The sequence below is a fragment of the Neolamprologus multifasciatus genome, chromosome 12, assembly GCF_963576455.1.
Source record: "Neolamprologus multifasciatus chromosome 12, fNeoMul1.2, whole genome shotgun sequence".
Taxonomy (NCBI): domain Eukaryota; kingdom Metazoa; phylum Chordata; class Actinopteri; order Cichliformes; family Cichlidae; genus Neolamprologus; species Neolamprologus multifasciatus.
In genome coordinates, this window is record NC_140450.1 from 10683484 (window position 1) to 10705784 (window position 22301).

At 40.4% G+C, this 22301-nt stretch overlaps 2 protein-coding genes across 9 annotated transcripts in view; one reads left to right on the top strand and one right to left on the bottom strand.

Annotated features, from left to right (window-relative positions):
• The window catches only part of snx18a (sorting nexin 18a), a 34966-nt gene that overhangs the window by 10082 nt on the left and 2583 nt on the right, over positions 1 to 22301 (bottom strand). Inside the window, exons 2-3 of one of the 2 annotated variants that reach the window (XM_085179197.1) lie at positions 17168 to 17218; positions 68 to 10856 (exon numbers count right to left, since the gene is read on the bottom strand). In XM_085179197.1, coding sequence (XP_085035323.1) covers positions 8751 to 10367 — 1617 coding nt within the window. In that variant the 5' untranslated portion in view covers positions 10368 to 10856; positions 17168 to 17218 and the 3' untranslated portion in view covers positions 68 to 8750. Of the gene's footprint in view, positions 1 to 67; positions 10857 to 17167; positions 17219 to 22301 lie in introns of those variants that run through there. The other variant, XM_085179196.1, reaches the window with a different exon arrangement.
• The window catches only part of LOC146506472 (ADP-ribosylation factor-like protein 15), a 112888-nt gene continuing 105037 nt past the window's right edge, over positions 14451 to 22301 (top strand). For 2 of the 7 annotated variants that reach the window (XR_014877095.1, XM_085179212.1), the window contains exon 1: positions 14454 to 21465. Coding sequence is in view for 6 of the 7 variants with exons in the window: in XM_085179212.1 (XP_085035338.1) it covers positions 21382 to 21465 (84 nt within the window). In the remaining variant the exon portion in view is untranslated. Of the gene's footprint in view, positions 21466 to 22301 lie in introns of all 7 variants that reach the window. The other 5 variants (XM_085179214.1, XM_085179216.1, XM_085179217.1 and 2 more) reach the window with 5 other exon arrangements.

The following is a 22301-nucleotide window of genomic DNA, read 5'->3' on the forward strand; positions in this document are numbered from 1 at the left end:
GTAGTTTCAGTATTTATAGCAAATTTTCACCTTTGTGACATCAGCACTTGGGGTAATATTTTTTAAATAAATGTATTCAAGGTTAGGGGTGTGTCTGTTTTGAGTCACTGTGTGCCACACCTGGGCACATTTAACCGCAGGACTGGGAACTCCTGCAGCGTGATCCCTAGAAGTACCCAAGAAGGAAGTCCAGTGGTTCCGCTATGACGGTTATCTCAGTGAAAAATCACAGTTAAAGCACGTGACAGGACCATATGAATGACTTCATGTACAATACAAGTGCAGACCAGAGGTGGAGTTGGGATGATTGTGCTTGGTGACTGTGCCTACAGAGTGTACACTCTCAAAAAATAACACTCAAAAGAGTTGGTTATTCAGTTTCTCTGGTAGGCCCGTTTTATTTCAATCCTGTTGTTTGCTACCCATAGTTAGTGTCCCTTTTAATAGTAACAATAGAAAGGATGAATCACTGGGTGATGTCATGGTAGCATCTATGGTTTTTCCACCAAGTTCCAAGTTGCTGTTGTCACTACCTGATATTGGCCACACCTGTAGCCTGGCTCTATTTTGCTATATTTGGGCAGTTATTTATTCTTCAGCAATGGCAAAACAATAATTGCTAGTTGATGTAATATGCTGCTCAGTGAGCAAATATGTTGCTAGAAATAAAATGTAGAGAGAGCATGTATTTAAAACTTCACAGCAGGGAGGTCTGTTAAGTTAACTGGTGATAATGGTGGTCTATGTTAGCCCTGTGACAGGAGGGTTACCTATCCAGGGTCCACCCCATCTGAATCGGATGAGATTCAGATGGAAAAAAATTAATTAAATTTCAGTGTTAACCTTAATTTTTTCCTACCATTCTGAACTAATAAGAGTTCAACCGCTGTACAAATTGTTTATTTACACAAAATTCCAGAAAGTCCCAGATTTTTGTTAGCATACACTGTACATATAAGTCTTCCAGTCAAGTTAAAAAAAAAAACCCATGCAGACACAACCAGACAAAACAAAACCACAAGCATGTTTCTTTTTTTTTTCTAACTCTTTTTTTTAGCACCCCCCCCCCCCCCCCCCAAAAAAAAACAAAACAAAACAAAAAAAAAACCTTAAGCTTAACCTTTAACTTATCAAACTGACCAAAAATAGTGGGAACACTTATGAGCATGACAGGCTCTCTGTATCTATATTTAGGAGCACAACTCTAAAAATATCTATTAAGTCATTTCAAAGCCTCGAACCATTTAAGGGATTTTTCTGGCAGTTTCTCCCAACTACCAGGGCTATTTAGGACTAACAGTGCACTCATTTTAATAACTGTGTGACTTCAACTGTTGGATGTTTGCTGTGCATTTGTGGAAAGCGTGAAAAACTAAGATTGCACCTTTACTAAACTCCTAACAAAAACCCACTGCAACAAATCCACAGAATCATACTCATACTGAAAGTTGCACAAATGCCTGCTCGAGTTTGTCGCACATGCACAAAGCGCTACTTTCCATCATCGCTGTGGTGGGGTCTTGCGGCATTAGAGCACAAGAAATGATGGTTTACAGCCCTGCATTTCTGCATTTCATGCTTAACTGACACTTCCTTTACAAGAAAGTACTACCTTTTCAGTGCCACAAAACAAGCCTTCAGTCAAAAGAGACAAAACATAAGAAATTAGCCTCCGACTTTCCAGACAGATGGTTCATTGAGAGCGGAAAGCAGAATCACAACAACAGGAGCTCGTGGCTGATGACTTATCAAACTGCTGACCAGCTGAAAGGAATGAATGTCATGAGAAATTAATGTTACGCTGCACAGTGCAAGAGAGTGGTGGGAAATGATGTTCTCTCTGAACTCACTACTTAAATATGGTCACATATCACAGCTGGTAGGAAACAGGAAAGCCACAGACCATGGAGCCACTGGTGAGGATGCGAACATAAAAGTTATGTGTGCGTACATCATTTTTTGGTTCCTGGTTCTTAGAATTTGGCCTTAATGTTTCGGTTAGACTTTTAAACAGCATGAAATCAGCTGTAAAGCTGTCAAAAATCCCTGAATGTGGTTCAGGTCTCTGATTGTGAAGACTTGCTCGTTCCCTGTGTTTTCTATGGATTGTTGAGTGGACAAAATATGATGCTGTGTTTGGAATTTTTCAACATGTTCTGGCATTTGATGGAACAAACACTTAAAATTATTCACAAAGTAACTTAGCCCTGAATAGTTTGAAGTAATAATGTGCTCTAAACATGTGTTTCACTGGTCCTTGCTGAAACACTGGTTTGCCCCATGCTTTAAAACGTGGGAAACCAGTGTAAGACGTACTATATGTGGAAGTTACTGAGTGTTGACACTGAAGAGATGTAGCAAGAGCGGTGAAATAGCGTGAACAGCATGGCCAATTATAATCCTGGCTTCAGAGCAGAGTCTGGAGGTGTGATTTGTAGCCTTAAGGCATGCAAAACTTCCTGTGTTGTTGTGTCATGGGAATTTTTTTTGTCGTTATATGAGCTGAGTCACCAGCACTCAGCAAGAACTCAGAGGCAGCCTACTTGTTTCCTGAAATGTGACGCCACAAAGGGCATACTGACCTAAGTCACTACCTTTTTTGTTTCCATTAAGTTTCTTTTCTTAGACTCGAGTTGTAAGACCAAAGACCAAACTTGATCACACTGAGAAAAAAAATGTTGAAAATCCTCCCTCAAAAAAGACAACGCGTTGCCCTTCCCCCCACCAAAATCTGCTCAGTTTGCCTTCTGGCTATAGTTCCTTCAGCTGAAGTTTAACCCAGATATTTGAGATTAGTGTGATGTACAGCAGACTGAATATGACAGAAAGAGAGGTGAAAGGGTATGGGGAAAAAATAAACAGATCAAGTTAACCACAGATGTTGAAAGTATGGATGCTTGTTTCCACCACTGAAAAAAAATGTTTGCAATCTATAGGTCAAAATTTCAGGTCATTATCTCAATTTTGAAACATTTTAAATAAGTAAACTGAAAATTTGACTGATGGACGGCATGATAGCGGAAACATGGTGTTTACCTGCACCTTAAAGGTCTCCGGCTTCCTTTGTTTTAAAGCCCACTAACGGATTAAGACAGAATAACGGTTACCGTGGAGACTGTAGAGTGTAATATAGAGTGTAATATGGAAAGCTACATGATTTTCACAGCTGCAAGTAAGTTGTGCAGACCTGTTGCACAAACAGAGCTGCTGATCACAGAGAGAAGCTTTTTTTCAGGTGTGGAAGATGCAACATTGCAAACTTCATAGGTCTTAAAATAACGTTGGTACGCTGGGTACATTTGGGCTTGATAAACTTTGACCCAATCAACAAGCAACAAGTCAGTTCAGGCTAATACTGTGTTAAAAATGATATGAAAATGTTATGCAGGTCCAACTTAATGGGGATCTATGCTTCAGTGCAAAACCCCTCTGAAACCCTACCCTGTAAACTCTGCCACCTACTTAGAAATGTCAGGTCAGGTTGAGTGGATGCAGCTGGATGCAGGAGGGGAAAAAACCCCGGAATTTTTATTTCCTTCTCTGACTGGCATCCCATATAAAACACTGGGACATGACCATGAGGCAATCTGCATTTAATGTATCAGCACAAGCATAAATGCTGGCGGCAACGTGGGCCACTTCCTTAGGTTACATCGTAGGCTTTACAAAGCTTCCCCGCAGAAATAAAAATCAGGTCTTAGTGTGATTGCTCCATGACTCAGACAGAAAAGTCAGCAGGTGCTCAATCAGACATGAGGCTGGCATGCTGAAATGCCATCAGATTAATGGAAAGCTATGCATGTCTCAAGCAGTCTTCATGTGACTCATTATTATTGCTCTTAATCTGTCTTTTTATTGCCAGCACTCATACACTGGCTACTTATTTAAGTGCTATAAGTTACACCAGGTAAAATGAGTCAATCATTAAAAACCTAAGAATTTCTTTCAATGCATCAACATTTTTATGAAGCTTATTTGCTTCTTACAGTTGAATCTCAACCTTTCCTCTTTAACTTTTTCTTCACAGCACTCGACCTGAGCTGTCTCTCTGATATACTCATATGTAATCCTGTCTATTCTGATCACGCCCAATGAAAACTTGGCCACCTCCAGCTCGGCCTCCTGTCCTGTTTATCAGTGCTACCACCTCCAAACTATACACCACAGTAGCTCTCACTACCATTTCCCTCTTGCTGCAATCCTTCTGTCATGCATCACCCCTAATACCCGTCTCCACCCACTCCACCCTGCACGCACACTCTTCTTCATTTGTCTCATGCTCGGTCTGCTGCTCTGGTTAACCCCAATTTGTGGCTGTACATATAGTGTATTTATTGGAACAAAAATAGTGAGCAGGGTGATCTTTCTTTAGTTATTTCTTCAACACTCTGTTTAGTTCTAAACTCTAATATTCAAATTGTATGTGATGTCTTAGTTCTCATTAGTTCTTCTTACTTACTTCTCCTTATGGCTTCTTTACCTTCCAGTTTTAGAATCTACTCATTATATTTGAGCTGAAGCTTATTTTATATTTGCTAGATATATAAATACTAATAGATGCACAAACCCAACATCACAGATAGTGATGAACGAGGTTAGTCCTGATATTCGCTTGTGTAGAAGTCCTCCCCACACGGAGGTGGCACCCAGCCCTCCTGGGCTCATTGCAGGAAGCCGTTTCAGGTCTTATATAATCACCAGTTACACAACACCAAGCTACAGTGAGCCTGTGACCTGCACAACCAGCTGCAATGCCCCTCTCATCACTCTGTCACCTCTGCCATCCACTTGCACATTTAAATAGGCTTTAACAATATATCAGAACAGACCCGCAGAATTTGCACAGGAGTGCACGCTGAAAGGCTGACTCAGCAGGAAAGCTTGACATCCTTGTAAATCGATGGTTTCCTTTGCACGCCTGCCATTGTTTTATAACACCATGTGGTGATAAAAACTGATGAGAGCAGAGAAAATACTGATCTTAAGGATGTGCTGAACTGGTAAAATTAAGGAGGGAATAAAATGCATAAATAAAAAAATGTGAATAAGGATAAGGAGGCAAAAGAAAAAGTATTAAGGGTTCAGCTTGACTTCTAGGTTCTCCCTTACTGAATTTGTGCTCTGCAAACAGTCTGTGGGATTTAAAATAGATAGATAGCACCAGTAAACTTCCTCTTTACATCGAAATACAATAATGTGTTATCTATAGTACTCCTCCTCCTTCATAAACATGATGAAAACTTGGTGACTGAGCATTTTTACTGACTTATTACTGACTATATCACTGTGACTACACAGCTCAGAGCATAAAGTTGTGCTCTTTTGTGTTTTCCTTAAAGAAGCACCAATTACAAGATCACTTTTTTTCACACCAAGCTTTATCTGAACAGGAACTTTCAGCAGCAGAAGCGTCTTCTGTTTAAATTTGGCTAATGCAGAAGGTCAGCACACAAGTAAAAAAAAAAAGATGTGCTTTCACTTCTACATACTGGTGGCAGCTAAACCAAATTTAGACCGAAACATATGCAGTCAAAAGTTGGGTTTTTTTCTTTGTTAATATTAATATTCATGTTTCCTCTCTTTTGATGTTATTTAAACCGATCAAAAGCATTCGAATTGTTCTGTCTTTGCTTAAAAAACAGCTGCAGATTCTTTGATAATCAACACAAATTGTACTCACCGCTAATCCTGCATGGTAAGACCCTAAACAATAAACTTTCTAACAATAAACTTTCTGACAATAAACGTTCTCTTCTCTCAAGAGGTTCAAGTTATTAGAAACAACACAATACTTAGGGCGTCAATATTAGATTACAGTAAAGCTAAACAGCTTTGGAAAGCAAAGCCATATATGATGTCAATAGTGTGAGCTAGCACTATTGCTGCCAGGCTGCACTCTAACAGCTAATCTGGTCCCTGCGGAGGTGGAGATCAATAGGGTGATGGTCAATGTCCCTCTGTGGGAAAGCTCACATTTCACAAGTCACTTGCATTCAAACCTGTCTGGAGTCTCTGGCCACAGTGAGACAGGAACAGGAGGCTAAAAATGGAATGTAGGTATTGATAAAGTCTGACAAGCAGCTGCTTTGGTATGTTTCGTTTCGAGATAGAAACCATCATATCAGTGCAAGACTACCTCTGGAGATAAGCTTCCAAAAAGGGAGTCAAGACACTGTGATTTGTCTCTCTGTGTGCGATCTAAAGTTAAATGTCATTATTTCCCTAAGCTGTTATCACGTGGATGCTAATAAATATGTCTAAAATTTCAAATAATGGGGTTAGCATATGTTCAAATAATCCCTGTGTGGCATAAGCTCAGGCTTCACCGTGTTCTAGAGACTCTATTTCAGAGTTCACTTCAGCCTCTTATATGCTATAACTTTGCCTTTCTCCATGGCTGGCTGATGGACCAATAACACTGCAGACTTTTTGCACCGTATACTTTCTATACTGCCTCCATCTGACAGCAGAGCTCTCTGCAGGCAGAAAGGCCATCCCCACACTGCCAACAGACTGTGAACATGCTACACCTGCTGAACCATAAATTCTGCTTAATATGGATATACCAGGCATAAAACGTCTGCGAGCACAGAGGCGTTTTAACCTTCTGTTTACAAGATCCAGCCAATCAGAAGAAAGCGGGCTTTAAAGGAAGTAGAAAGGAGATCAAATGCGTTGCTTCAGACAGAGGACGAAGAGAAGGGGCTGGACAAAAGAATTATTTTGACCATGTGAAGCTACTCTAGTGGAGTCTACACATAAAAATGCAAACAGGAAATGAACATGATATAGATCCTCTTTTAACTTTTTGTCTTTCAATCCCAGCCGATTTCACTTGTGCACCACTTCTCCAGAAACGTGCAGTTTGGCTTCTGACAACAAAGGATGTGGTCAGTCCTCTTTTCAGGTGTGGAGAGAGGCTGATGGGAAAGAAGAATCACACTTCCTCTACATGTGGTGACGGTGGTTCAATGAAAAATTGAAAAATAACACTCATTATTAAAGAGTATTACTAATGAGTATGTATGTGGCTGGTGTACCTTTACGTTCCCAGCCCCACAGCTGTGTCCTCAAACAGTGATATGACAGTGAGTAGACATCATAAATATACACTGGAGGCTGAATATGATGATACCTGCATGAATACTTTTGCAGTAGATATTTGCATTTAATGCTCCTCAGGCAGTCTGAGTGACAGGCTTCAATTCAGGTGTCATAAACAAGCACACGTTTGGAAATACTGGATGTACAGTAAGCACGTCAACTGTTCTTCTATGTAGGATTATAAATGTTTACAGCCTCTAATAGGTATGATAAGCTGGAACAGACTTGTAATTTTGTTTGAAATTGATTATTGGCTAAAAGAATGATTACAAGGAAATGAAAGCTCATATGGAACCCAAAAAACTGGCTCAACTGGACTCAGAATAAAGGAACAAGATGAGATCAAAGCAATTTTAGATTCAATATGCTCTTCCTTTAATCTCCTGCATATCATGTCTTTTCCTTCAGCTTTATTTTTCTTCTACCGCTGTGTGTTTGTACTACTCCTTGATCTTTTCTCAACATTGTGCCTGCAGCAAGGTCTTCCAAATATCTTATCTGTGGAACTGGGCTGGGCTTATCACACCAGACTGTGTGAATGGCTGTCGCCTTATTTGGAGCTGTATGTGGCCTACGTGGTGATCTTGATTTGAAGTGACGGGGATGTTTGTGACCCACTGCAGCCACTACAAAGTCTGTCCTGTTTCCGCACTCTCTGTCATCAACTGTGGAGTGAAAGGACCCAGTGGTTTGGGGGCAGTGGCACTGGCAAAATGCCATTTTTAGCACCTTTTGTAAAATTGTATGTCTTAACAATGAAGCACAAGTAAGATGTTTTTAGTGGGATTGTGCACAAAAATGAGAAGGATTAGCCTGTGAGAGCATACTAGCCCGTGTCCTCTGTCATGTCCCACATTGCACTGTTTGAGGCAGGACTTTCAGTTTGTAACTACAAAGGCGGAAAACAGTCTGTCAGGTATGACCTACAGACCAAAGGTGTGGTTTGCTTTTTGTTTTTCTCTTGCATTAACTGTACCGCATATATGGCAGCGGTTGTGAGAGCAGTTCCACAGTTCCTTTTGTATAACAGTGTATCCTCTCATGAGTGACATTTTGCCACACAATGAACAATTGCTGGGCCAGGGTACTGTAGGAGGATGGCCTAGATTAGTCTAACAATTTACTTAATCTGTGCAAAGACTGACGAGGCTTCACCGTGGAAGGACATTCTCTCCGTCCACTAACACGTGATGCTTCACCAGCAATGGAAACTCAAACATAGGCCGAAGGGTTCCACCCAATCATTTCAACAGGTGGGACAAACAGAGGCAGCAGCATGTAAGCCAATTTCCAAATGCAAACAACGGCTATTTGTTTGGCAAAGTGCAATAGCCTGTGTAAACCTGACTGCAGTTTAACAACAGCAAATATGCCTCAGACAAAATTACCCTGTTTATCTTGTCACACCAAGAAAAGATGCTTAGTTCTCTACTTTGAAACCTCAGAAAAACTTGTGGTTGAAACTGAAGTCTTAATGATCCCACAGCTGCCATATTGCTTTACTTTAAGTGTATATGTGGGTCACTGGGATTATGAAACATTTTAAGCACATTATTCTGAATTTGAATTGTGTGTATCTGATAGTTTTCTGCCTTTGTAGTTCAGTTTGGTCTTTATGCTTACTGCGTAAAATTCATTTGTAATCATCATAAATTCCCCACTGATGTCTCAAGGATCCAAAGACGTAAAGCAAAATAGCTGCGGCTCCTCAGAGGGCACAAATCTAGTAAAAGTGTATGACTGTGGTTACCTTTCTGAACATGGATGATGTCTGGGTAGTTTGCCAGATGTCCTTGGTAAAGAGCTAACAAATCCATGATTGGGTCGAGATCCTTGTTGGGCTGCTCGGCGAAATATTCTCCGATGTTTTCAAATGTGTCCCCAGTGAAGGAGATTGCCTGGTTGAGTCCTGCAGAATACACCTGCTGGTCGATTTCGAAGGCTTGACTGAGGACCTTGAATGACATCCCTACTTTTTGATACTCCTTCTTGAAGCCACTGATCTGCTTTCGGGCAAACTCACTGACGGTGGCATTGAGCTGTAAGGTGCTGTCGTCCATTCTTTTAGTAAAAGTCTTGAATCCATCTATTTTGCTCTCCACCTCCTGGAAGTCTAACGGAACCGGCGGGGGGCTGATGGTGAGGAAAAAGTTGGCTCCGACCATCTCGTCCTTCTCTGCCTTCCTCTTCCCCTGCTTCCAGGCCTTCTCGTCTGCGCTGTTGCACGTGAGGAAGTGCTGGAAAACATCACACCTGGCCAGGACAGGATGACTGGTCATGTGGTTCATCCACCATATGAGGCCTTTCCTCCTCTTGGAGATAAAATCCTCTTCAAAGCGCCCCGTGGCCTGCTTCTCTGGAATGTGTGGCACCGAGATTACGGGAAACTTCTCCACTAGCCGAGCATACAGCCAGTCAAAGTGCTTATACCTCCTGTTCACCGGGTTCTGTGTGTGGGTGGGTGTCAGCTTATAGGAAATATAGCTTTTCATGCCCTTGAACTTGGTCTGTTTAGTGGGGTCATCAATCGCACAGTTGAATGGGTAAGGGTTCTCTTGCCACTCTGGACCATAATTACCCATCACCACGCAGATTTTATCCCCATCCTTCACAAAGCCGGATGCCTCTCCGAGCACAAACGCCTCTCCCCCTGACTTCACAAAGGTCGAAAACCTGTTCAGGTTCCTGCTCACTGTAGCAGAGCTCTTGGCTTGCTGAGCATTACCTCGTGGCGCTGATGATGTTGTCACTCTGTAAGTGGACGGTCCATTGCCTTCATAGTCATGGTACCGTCCTCCTACAGTACCTGGCTCATCTGCCACAGTAGAGCTGTCATCCCAGTCATCATCCCAGTCATCATCGCTGCCTTGGCTGGGCTGCTGGTAGCCGTGCTGCTGCTGCTGCTGTAGCGGCTGTGAGAAAGCGGGGAAAACAGGAGGAGACGGTTTAGAAAAGTTCTCAACTTTAGGTTTATAAGAGCCGTCAAAACCTCCGGATGGGATGTTGGCGTATCTAAAGTCCGGGTTAGCGTCCCCAGATGTGTTGCAGCTGTTGTTGTTGACAGTGGTGCAGGCGGCATCGTTCCGCAAGATCTCCACGTACGAAGCGGGGAACAGTCCCCTTTCCCCTTTGCTGTTCACCCCTTCGAACCAGCCCTCGATGTCCTTTTCGCTGTACACAGTCAGGATCTCATTCTCCTTCACCGACACCTCTCCGGGGTTTTCAGAGTTGAAGTCGTACAGCGCTCTGGCTCTGAGCGCCATGATTCACCACAGCTGGAAGGAGAGCAGGACAGCGGGCTCACTTACGGCTGGCTGGCCGGGACAGAGGAAGGCACAGCGGGCAGCCGGGCTAGCTCGGTCAGCCCAACAGTAACTACTCTCAAAACTCCGAGCACAAACTTCTACAACAACGTCTTCAAGCAGATGCTCTCAGCGCGGTCCTCCGCGTTGGGGGAAAAAAGCACTGGGGTGTTTGTAATCCTGCAGCGTGCAAACCTGGATTAGTGTTTTTTTCTTTCCTCTCTACAACAACACTAATCTGAGCTCCAGCAGTCACCCTCCGATCCCTCTCGTACGCTTCTGCCTTCACAAGCTGCGCAGCAACCGCACGTCAACCAGGCTGAATAATCGAGGGTGGAGCAACAGCACGCCGCGATCCGCCCAGACGACACAAATCAACCTGCCGTGAGCTCTGCGAGTTTCTCTAGACTCGATGACTGATTGATTCCAATCGGAAACAGACCGATGCGCCTGCGGGGAGCAACGGCAGAGACATAACAGCTGATAAGATGAAGCCTCAGCACATGATTTAAGGCTTAAAGTATGTGCTGAGGTCACAGTCAGGAGTTTTACATATTGTGTTAGTGAATAAGAGGCGTTTCATACAGTTATAACGCTCTATATGCAGTCTACAAATTCCAGAAAAGTCGTGACTATTATAGGCATCAAATCCCAGAGCTTCTTCACTGCATAATTACTTCAAATTAAGATGATACATAATGATTAACCTGTGAAAACTTTAACCAGGTACATTGTTTAGGTTTTTTTTTTTAAAGAGAGGCCTGACTGTTGATGATGTTAACTCTAGTTAATAATTAACAGTGCAGCGCAAGGGCACGAAGAAGAAAGGGGTCATTCTCCTGCATGAATTTACATTTCATAAGTACTTTGATCCATTTCTGTATATGAAAATACAGCAGGAGTCTTAGTTCTTCATGTTTTTATGGCATTCAGTTTAAGCTTAAGCTGTATCTTATTGTCAGTGATTATAAATACAAAGTGTTCCCAGCAAAACAAAAAACAGCAAAAGTTTTACTTATTTCTCAAAATATTGAGGAATTAACTTCACTGTCTTTAATAGTAGCTATAATCGAGAACAAACCAAGGAGTCATTGAATTTTCCAATGCTTAAAATTTTACCGTCTTATCAAAGCAAATGGCAAATATTTGCACACAACAAGACCCGCTAGTCTGAGATAAGACCGCAAATGATGTTCGGATATCAGGAGTCAGGCTCGGATTTCGGTGGTTTCTCAGTCAAAAGTAATGCCAGCAAAATACTGATATCATCCTGACTTTGTTCGCATTCATACACACTCATACTTTCAGTTAAAGGCTGAATGGGGAAATTACTTCTATGCATTTTAAGTCAGTTTAATGTCCAACTTATAAGTTAATAAACTACAAAAAATACAACAAGTCTTTGGATAATTTAACCGAGACATAAATGGTAAAATTTCCTCTGTTTTCTCCACTGATAACCTTGCATGCCTCAACATAGCCACCTATAAAGGACACATAGACAATAAAGTGTGGGAGAGACTACACGGGATTCCATTATCAATTATTCTGATGATTAATAACGCGATTATTGAACTTATATTCCCAGTATCAGAAAATTGTTACATGCGGTCGCTCCACTTTCCATCCCAAGTACTGTTTATCGATTCAAAATTGAATAAAAGCTGAAAAGCTTTGTTTAAATGGTGTTACATATAGCAGGTAAGCATTTCCTTGGGAAAGAGGTGCACTGCACAAGGACGTCCATAAATTCACTTTGCCTGGTAGACACTGCCCCCATGTGGCACTTTTTTGTTTTGTCTCTCAGTGAAAGTGTGTGAATTATTTACATTACCCAAAGCTATTGGTACAAATAATATAAATGAAAACGATTAAACATCGGTGTGTGTGTGTGTGTGTGTGTGTGTGTGTGTGTGGGGGGGGGGGTTCTTAATAATAAGTGGCAAAGATAAGGAGATGTTTTTTAAAGTGTGCATCTGTCACAACTCAGTCACCTTTTAATTCACTCAACATGAAATGAAAAGAATACTATTTTAGTGAATGGCCTTATAATAAAACAAATGACATTTTTTAGTTCAAAGTACGGTAAGTTAATCATACGTGCGGGTTTATGTGGGACTACACAGCATTTTTATCCCTTGTTCTCCTGTCCCATATTTTGACTCGTTGTCTCATATTTGGACTGACTCTGCAGGACACTTTTCTGAAGTCTGACTATTACCCAACGCGTGTGAAGAAAGCAGGGACAGCCTTTTTAAATTACATTCAAGTGAAAGATAGCATATCTGATGTTCTATCCATCAAAACAGTAACCCAATCCACAAGCTTTGCAGATGCTGATGAATATAATGGCATTTACCAGAAAGAAAATAAAATGCCAGCATTTACTTTTTCACCTTTTCACTGAAAACACGACATCCAGATGAAGCGAATCAGCGTTTGGTTCATCTGGCACAGAGTTTTCTTCTCTTTTTCTAGAATGTTTTCAAAATTTTGAGAAAAGAGATGGATGGTTATGAAAATATGGTGTGAAGTGACAGTACGTGTCTGTCATAAGTGGCTAAATATCACTAAAATTGACACATAAGCCTCACAAAAGGTATGAAAATCTGATAACCTGCACAGTTTGTTGTATTTTTATTTTAAAATGAGAACTCAAAACTCAGACTTGTCCCATATTGTCTTTCACAAGCAGTGCTTGTTCCACATTTAGATTTTTGATCACTCTGAGCTCAGGTAGTAGAGTAAGTCTGCTTTGAGCCATGTAAGGTTTGTGATTCTGGGTTTCTCTCCTGGATGTGGATATGGATAGGTGTCCTTGAAAGTCCTGATGCTCTTTACTTCTGGTGCTGTGTTATCTCAACCACTATATACCTACAGGCCACCAGGGGTCTCTCCACTGACATTTGAGTGAGCCAAATTCCAGAAAAAAAGAACATTACTAGACACGTATACGTTTACACATGTTTGAAATTCTCTGTAGATGAGATCAAAAGCAATGTTATCCTTTGGACTCTTCTTACCACTTTTCTACAACTTACAGACTTGTCCACGGGACATCCATTTCACCTTACTTTACTGACTTCAGGGAGGTTTCCTTAATAGCACATCACATTAAATATTGAAGAAGGACGTGGTCTCCAGAGATATAAATAACTTCAGTATTCAGCTTCCATCACATAAGCAGACTTTTTACATTGATATAACATAACTGCATTGCGTGAGCTCTAATCGTGCTTTGCTCTAGATAGTTCTTACTACTTTTATCCCGCTAATTTGAAGTTTTGCCCACGGATAGTTTTCTTTGCAGTCTTTTTGGGGAAGGTGAAGAGATGAAACCATATTTGCATAGGGTGCCATAGTAGTAGCTAGCAATACTCTGAGGCTTGATCTTAAGTTCGATTTCCTTTGCGTGAAAGTTGTTATGCACCTGCATATGCATTCTTTCTTCTTCTTCGGATTAATAGCCACGTTTAGGAACCAGTCTTTCACTCTGATGTATGCTTATCATGTGATCTCTTCTCATTCATTATGCATAGCGTGCTATATTATGCCAGAGTTTGTTTTAGTCTGCTCGAAAGCTCGATAACATTGTAGAAAACTGCAGCTGAAGCTGAAAGATGTGTTAGATCAGCGTGAACACCAGTAATCTGGTGGAATGTAAATAAGTACAGGATGTTTTTTTATTCCAGTTGACATGACATTAATATTCCATGCTCGATGCTGCCAGAATTGTCCTCTTCCTTTGAAAAGGACATGCGAGCCAAATGTTTAATGTTACATAATGATTTAATAATCTATAGCTCTCTGTATAGTCCATAATCCTTACTTTGGCGTGTGGCTGTAACGCAGATTAGGATGTGAGAAAATCTATTCATCTTCAGTGTCAGGGGATTATCTGCTATTAAATCATATGATTCGGAGTGAAAACATAAACAGAAATCATCTCTGAAATCTACTTAAAACTCAATAATAATAAAGAAACAAAAAGGCAAATTTAGCGACATTCAGCCTCACAGTGAAAATAGACAACCCATGTGTTTGGTCATGTGACCGCGATGCGTGCGCAAATCGACGTGCGTGACGTAGCGTGGAAGGCTTCGTAACAGTTTCCTCAACCAAACACTCAACTGATATTGTGTGATAAAAACTGGAAGTCTGCCGGTGGAAGAAGGAGCTGTTTGTTGAGAAATACACTCACCAACCCGGCGACCCTCGTCTTCTGAAACAACCGGAGACTCTGCTGCACGGAAAGTTGGTTCAGTGGCGAAGAAGGCGGCTACATTCTGCCTGTAAACCCTCCGAAAAGGGCTGGTTTTTATTTTGCTTTGACTGTCGAAAGGCGGGGGATACGAAGCGACGTACGGTGAAAATCCGTAACATTTTCGACTCACTGAAGAAAACAGAAAACAAAAAACGGAATTGCTACAGAGCCAGTTCGTGCTGCTGTGACTGGTCAGCGATAGTACATGGATTATCTGGTAAGTACGTGAAATGAAATGCCGTGGGGTTCCTTGTGCCAATAAGAGACCGCTTTGAACGTTTGTTTTCCTGGCAGTTGGGCTCCCAGTGAAGCTGTTGGTGTCACGCAGGTGTGTGACCTTTTAACAGCCAGGTGTTTGTTACTATTAACTAATTTTGTGTTTAACTATAGGCGTGGTGACATGTGTTGTTTTATGCTAATGTCAGGTTTCTGCTGTAGCCTCTAGGTTTTGCCTGGTAGCTGTTTCTAGCTGTTCGACACAAGTCTAGCCATCTAGCTACACTCTTCAGGTGTTTGTAATGTGCCACGAAGCTGCTATGCTCCACAAAACTCGCTGCTGCTGGGGGTAAAGCTGCACTATGTTGGATTTGGAGTCAAGCTGTCACTTGAAGTGACAGTTTGTCACTGGGTTGAGAAATGAGTTCCCCTGCATACTTTTAATATCTGTGATTAAAAATAAAAAGAAGAAATTTATTTCAATCCGGACTAGTGCACCAGCTTTAAACCGTGAGATTATGTTTTTTGGGTCTTTGCCCACATTGTAGGAATGGGATGGGTGCTGTTGAAACAGTGCAACAATGGAGAGGAAGCTGTAACTGAAGGCTTTCCCTGGGAATTTATGAAGCCGGAGGAAAAAGTGTACACAAACAATGTGCTGTCATCTCACATGGGGGACATGACAGTGTGAAATGCAAAGGAACTTGCCCACCCAGTGTTATCAGCTTGTTTATAGTGGGCCTCCCAAGATGTGACCGAAGAGGAACTTCGAACTTTGGCTTCGCTGGGACATTTCTTGAGCAAAGATGACAAAGTCTTATCCAGCAGCTGCCACCAGAACAGCTGTACTGTTAATGTCTACCTTGCTTCTGTGACACACTTTTAGTTTACTTGGGTTATACTGTAAACTCTGTTAGATGGTAATGGAAAGTTCTTGGTATCAAAGGGTGAAGGTACAGTTGTCAAAAATAGCCATGTCTTATGAAATTAATGTAATCTGGCTTGCCTTAGCCTCCTTTGTTTTTCTGATGTAAGGTTTTTTCTGCAAATAAGCATTTTTTAACTGCTGTTTAATGTACTAAAGCTTAAAATACCTTTTTTTTTCTTTTTTTTTTAAAATCAAATGTGCGCACTCCTCTGAAGTCAGGTAACACAGACTCCTTGCCTCAGTTATATGAGGACCAGTCATCCTTGTATGTGTAGTAATCCCCTCAAAATGACCATTTTGAGCCAACAAAAACCCAGCAGGTGCTTCACAGACATGACAGCATTTACAATGATTTCAAATCATTTTGTAACAACTGCACGGAAAACAGTATGCCATATATTCTCCTCATCATAAAGCACAAAGTAAAATTACCTCTATGTACATATTGACACTTTCCAGCTTACGTGCTTGAAGGATTTAAGATTTGGTGTGACAAATAGTTTTGTGCAGAAAGCACAGCTGTAACTGTGGGCTGTTGGAGCTGAGTGCTTGGCTGTCCTCTGAGGTCAGGCACTCAATAGGCGCAGGGCCTCCTTTCCTGCTGTGCAACACTGGAGACCTGGCACAAGCCTAGGCCAGAACTGCGTCTCTTTCGCTTTCCTATATTAATTTGAATGTGTTGCTAAACTTTTAATAAGTTATTCTAGTCTTGCTTCCTGTTCGGGCTTTTTGGTAAGGTTTTGCATCAGGTTTTGTGTACAGCGGTAGCACAAATAGGAATGGAAGCTGACAGTTACTGCACATTGCTGGGAAATAACTGTGGTTTGAGCTTTGACAGTAGTTGAGATGTGGTGTATTCAGTTGGGAGCTGGAGCACGTTGAAGAGGCTGTACTTCTGCAAGGTCAGCATTGTGTTTTAAAAAAAGGCCATACTGACCTGCTGCATCCACGTAGGAATTTGGTGCTAGTTGTTGTCTTACCATGGTACACTTGTAATGTTTGGCAATGCCTTTGGTTTGATTGTACAGCATATGTCTTTAATTACTTTAATTACTGTCTTCCCCATGTGATGTTTTTGTGTAATGTATGTATGGTCGGAGGGTAAGATGGCGCCGCCATTGCGTGCAATAGATCGGCAGCCTTATGAAATTTCCCCTTGTGGGACTAATAAAGTATATCAAATCAAATCAAATCAAAATTGAGAATTTCATGCACAAGTTGGAGTTTATTTTGGATTTTCTCTAATCCACACATGTTTAAAAAGTATACATGCATCTAGGACCCCCCCCCCCCCCAAAATAAATAAATAAATAAATAAATAAATAAAGTGCATAATTAAAATCCTAACATTACCGTGACATTCATTCCCACGATGAGTGTGTGGAAAGTTTTGACCACAGCTGTCTGTGAAAACACAAACATGGCAGTACTGTTAGTTGGCTAATTTCTATAGCTCACACAAGAACATATAGGGTTATTTATAATGGTATTCTAGCAGACATGACCTTTTTAAATAGAAATTTGCTTATTAGAGTGTAAGGCTTTATGTATTATTCATATAAGTAATATTTTATCCCAAAAGTTGGAAAATTGCTGTGTTACATCAGCCAGCACATTAAATACAACTTTTAACAACAAAGCTAAAAAAAAAATGTTTAAAAAAAAAAAAAAAAGCTCAAATAAAGTATATTGGCTCAAAAAAAATAAATGTATAATAAGGCAAAGTAGCTCAAAAAAGGGTTTAATGGAGAAAACTCTTAATATAACGAACTAGGGAATAATACAGAAAAATCAAAATATGTGGTGTGAGGTAAGAATTATTTTTCTGTATTTGTCCTTGTGACAGCGGTCTGAGGAAGCGCTCATTCGTCTCATTTATGGGTGTGGTGAGATTTACAGCTTACACATTTTCCCCCAGTCTTACACAATATTTGCCTTTTGTGATGACGTATTTACTTCCTGTACACGAATGAATAAACCCTCATGGACTGACCTTCTGGTGAAAACTTTGCTGTGTACTTAAACATTGACGTAAATATTGACGTTGTTTAATGTCAAACAACCAGCACTTAAAAAAAAAAAAAATTAAGTTATGCAAAGACTCTGTGACAGTGACTGCCAGACATTCATCCAATATTTTATCCTTTCATATATGTAATGTTGTTAATGTTATGTTGTTGAGCTGATATGATTGTGACACAATTGGATTTAAAAAAAAAAAAAAAAAAAAAATCAAAAATCTGTAAATTAATTGTGATGGTTGTCGTTAAACAGTTGTTGCTTACCATCCTTATCAAATGGAAAGCCTTGATGCTTGAGTCATACAGTCCTGATCAAAAGTTTAAGATCACTTGAAAAATGGTGAAAAAGTCATATTTTGCATGTTTGGGTTAACAACGTGCCAAGTAGACCTTCAATGTGAAGCAAGAAGAAATGGGAGTGAGAAAAAACATTTTTTTGAGCATGCAGTTTATTGAAAACAATGCTTGAACTGAAACAGGCTGTTTTATAGCCTTCAAACGTTTAAGACCACATGCCTTTAAAAGGCCAAATTTGTGCAAAAATGTGGATTCATAGTCATTTTCTGTCAGGTAGTCACACTGTCATGACTTTCTGATGGCAAAGGCAAAGAAAGTTCCCTTTTTGAACATAGTTGGGCTGTTAAACTGCATAAGCGGGGTCTCTCGCTGTGCGCCATCACTGCTGAGGTGGGATGCAGTAAGACAGTCATTTTGATTTTTTTTTTTTTTTTTTTTTTTTTTTTTTTTTAAATGATCCTGAAGGTTATGGAACAAAAAAAGTCAAGCGGAAGACACCCAAAAATTTTTACCAGCACTGAGCCAGAGGATGCAATTGGCTATCCGTCAAGACATTGGACGTTCCTTGACCCTTAATTTGGGTGCCAAATTGCAGCCCCGTAACCGTCAGACGGCATCTGAGACTGAAGGGCTTCAAAAACAAAAAACATCTTCAAAGGCCTCGTCTCTTTAAACGTCACAGAACTGACCGTTTGGCCTTTACAAGAGAGCACCAAACATGCGACATTGAAAGGTGGAAGAAAGTTTTATTCTCTGATGAAAACATTTTTTTACCTTGATGGTCCTGATGGTTTCCAATGCTACTAGCACGACAAGCAGATCCCACCTGAGTTGTTTTCTACACGCCACCAGTGTTGCCAACTCCTCAGTAAGGAAAATCGCTATTGGCTGTCCTAGAAGTCGCTAGAAGTCGCTAAATGATGTCATCACCTAATTTGCATAATTGGTCATGCTAATGTAATTGTAACCTACGCTGCTGGAGAGAGAAATAACATCGTGGACGAGACATAAAGTGAGCAAAAAACATCCTAAATGCATTTAGAATTTATTTAGAACTACAAATTAAATTTCTTTTAGCAATTATTGTTTTTTGTAATGTCACAATTCCAACCCTACTTCTTTACCCGGGCTTGGACCGGCAAAAGTGACCCAAAATAGGCACTCTGGTGGAGTTACTTTGTGTGTGTGTGTGTGTTTATAAGTAGTTTTAAACCTGATCCACAAAACAGCATAAGAGTAAAAGAAGAACTGACTGCGTTACAGCACCCACTGCTTGTTGAGAGTAAAAGCGATATGCGCTTTCACGTCTTTTTTTTTTCAGGGGATCTGAAAACTCGCTAAATATAGCGACAAAGTCGCTAAGTTGGTAACACTGCACGCCACATTGGAAGGGGCGCCATAACGGTGGGGTGCGTTTTCCTTCAGTGAAACAATGGAGCTTCAAGAGGTGCAGGGGCATCAAACCGAACGGCTGTTGGCTATGTCCAGATATTGCAGAGAGCATCCCTAATGACTGAGGGCCCTCATCTGTGTGGTAACGACTGAGTCTTTCAACAGCACAAGGCTACAGTACATAATGCCCGCAGGACAAGGGACTTCTTCCAGGAGAATCACATCACTCTTTAGGACCATCCTGCATATTCCCCTGATCTAAATCCAATTGAGAACCTTTGGGGATGATGGCAAGGGAAGTTTACAAAAATGGACAACAGTTCCAGACAGTAGATGCCTTTTGTGCGGCAGTTTTCACCACATGGAGAAATGTTACCACTCACCTCATGGAAATGTTTGCATCAAGCATACCGCAAGAAATTTTTGAAGCGATCAACAATAACAGTGGAACTACTTATTACTGAGTTCATGTTTGGAACTTTGATTTCTGTTTTGGGGGGGTTTACGGGTTTTTTGGAGGTGTGGTCTTAAACTTTTGATCGCCTGTAAAACAGCCTGTTTCAGTTTAAGCGTTGTTTTCAATAAACCACATGCTCAAAAACATGTTTTGTCTCACTCCTGTTTCTTCTTGTTGCATGTTGAAGCTCTACTTGGAACCTTGTTCTAAAATATGTTTGTATGTATGTTTGTTTGTTTGTTTGTTTGTTTTTTTCTTCCCCCCCTCCCCCCCCAAGTGGTCTTACAATTTTGATCGGGACTGTATTTGGTTCTTACCATAATTAGAAGGTAACACAAAGTAAAACTTAAGGCCTTAGTAGTAGTATTTGCAGTTTGTAAAACTAAACTACTTATGAGATGGGCACAGTGGCATGGAAAAGTTTCTACGAATACTTAATATGAATACATAACCTATAAAAGATGACTTCATGGAATAACCTTTGTCTTTTACAATCTCAAAATAAAAAATGTTAAGGTTGGGGCGCCCTACACTTGAACTGGCAAGTCTCATACAGCTTGAAAAGAGTTTTTGTAAATCAGCTAAGAAGCTCTCTGTTTGGGCAAAAATCCATTAAAAACAATCTTCATGGAAAAGACTTCAAGTTATGTGAAACCTTCAGGCTATCTTAGATGCACTCCTCTTTAGAGGCCTGTCTATATACTTCTGATAATATTTAGGTCAGGGGACTGTGGGGGCCATGACAAAACCTTAAGCCACTTGTGATGTGTTTAAGATCATTATCCCGCTTTATAAAACATACTGTTGTGATGTTTGCTTCCATAGTTAGCTGGTATTTAACCGAATACATTCTTCCAACTACCAGTAAAACATTGTCTGTACTACTAGCTGCAACACAAGCTTAAACTATAATCGATTGTAAGCTCACTCTCTAATCTCGCCCTTAAAAGTTGAAGTGTTCTTATTTCAGCCACTAAATTCTGTTTTAATTTCATCAGTGCACAGGAATTACTTCCTGCATGCATCAGTCTTGTGTAAATGTTAATTTCCACCCTTTAATGCTTAATTTTGCAGTGAGATGCCTTCTACTTAATGGGTATACATGACATTATATATAATATAAAGTCATGTATAATATTGTATTTATAAAGCTTTGAAATGTTTATGCATTTGCCTTTCCTTGTGTAAATTCATTTCTTAATGTCTCACAGTTTATTAAGAGTTAACCGCAGGGTACTTTTCCCATTCATTTTTCATTCAAAAATTCTGTGAGAATTTTTTCTTCTTGCTTTTTACCTTTTGGAGATCACTTCATCTTATGCTTAGAAATTTTGAGCAAACTTTTGCATTTTACTGTTAATACACTAAAGGATTTACTGAAGGACTAAACACCTGTATCCATGTTTTGTTCGCAGTCCAACCCACTGCCATTATCTTTCCCTGACAAGTTACTATTTGACATGCATAGCCACAACTGCAACCTGGTGAGTGAGCCAGTCAATAGGGAAATGGTGTGTGTGCATGTGACATGGACATTAACTTTTATTTTTCTTGTATTAAAGGTCTAGGGAGTAATGGATATGACAGAAACAACCGCATTATACTGCTAACACAACTGGCTCTTTGCAAGCATGTGCACAAACAGCATGCTAACGCAAAGCTAGTGAAGAACGCGAGTAATGATAACTGAGTGGATGCCATCCCTAGCCTAGCAGTCAGAATCTAAACTTCCACAGGCTTGTAGCATTGTAGCCTCCATTTCTAACTGTGTGTCAGTTTTGCTTTGTGTCGTTGGCTTTTCAAACAAATGCTAAAATAAAAATCAATTGTACGTCCTTCAAAGGATAGGGACTTCCGTGTGTCTGACTGAAGCATAAGGTTTATATTCTGCGATGGTCATATACAAGAAAGTAATGTTTAACTGTGTAACTGATTACTTTCTCTGGGGAGTAATGAAGTAAAATGCTGCATTACTTTTAGGAAAGTTAATGTATAATATGTTAATTTTTGGTCTGGAATAAAATATCGACACGATATATATGATATTTCTTGTCACATGTTGGGTAGGTAGGAGGGAGAGCAGGTCATTTGTTAATTGGAAGGTTGGTGGTTTGATCCCTGGCTGCTTCAGTTCAGGCCAAGATACCAACCCTAAGTTGCTTTCCAATGCATCAATTGGAATATAAATGTGTTTAAATGTTAGATAGAAAGCACTTCTCCAGAGAAAAAGTGCTTGTATGAATGGGTGTGAATGAGGCATGTTATATAAAGTGCTGTATAAGTATCAGCCCATTTAGATGTTTTTGTAAACTTTTCTGAG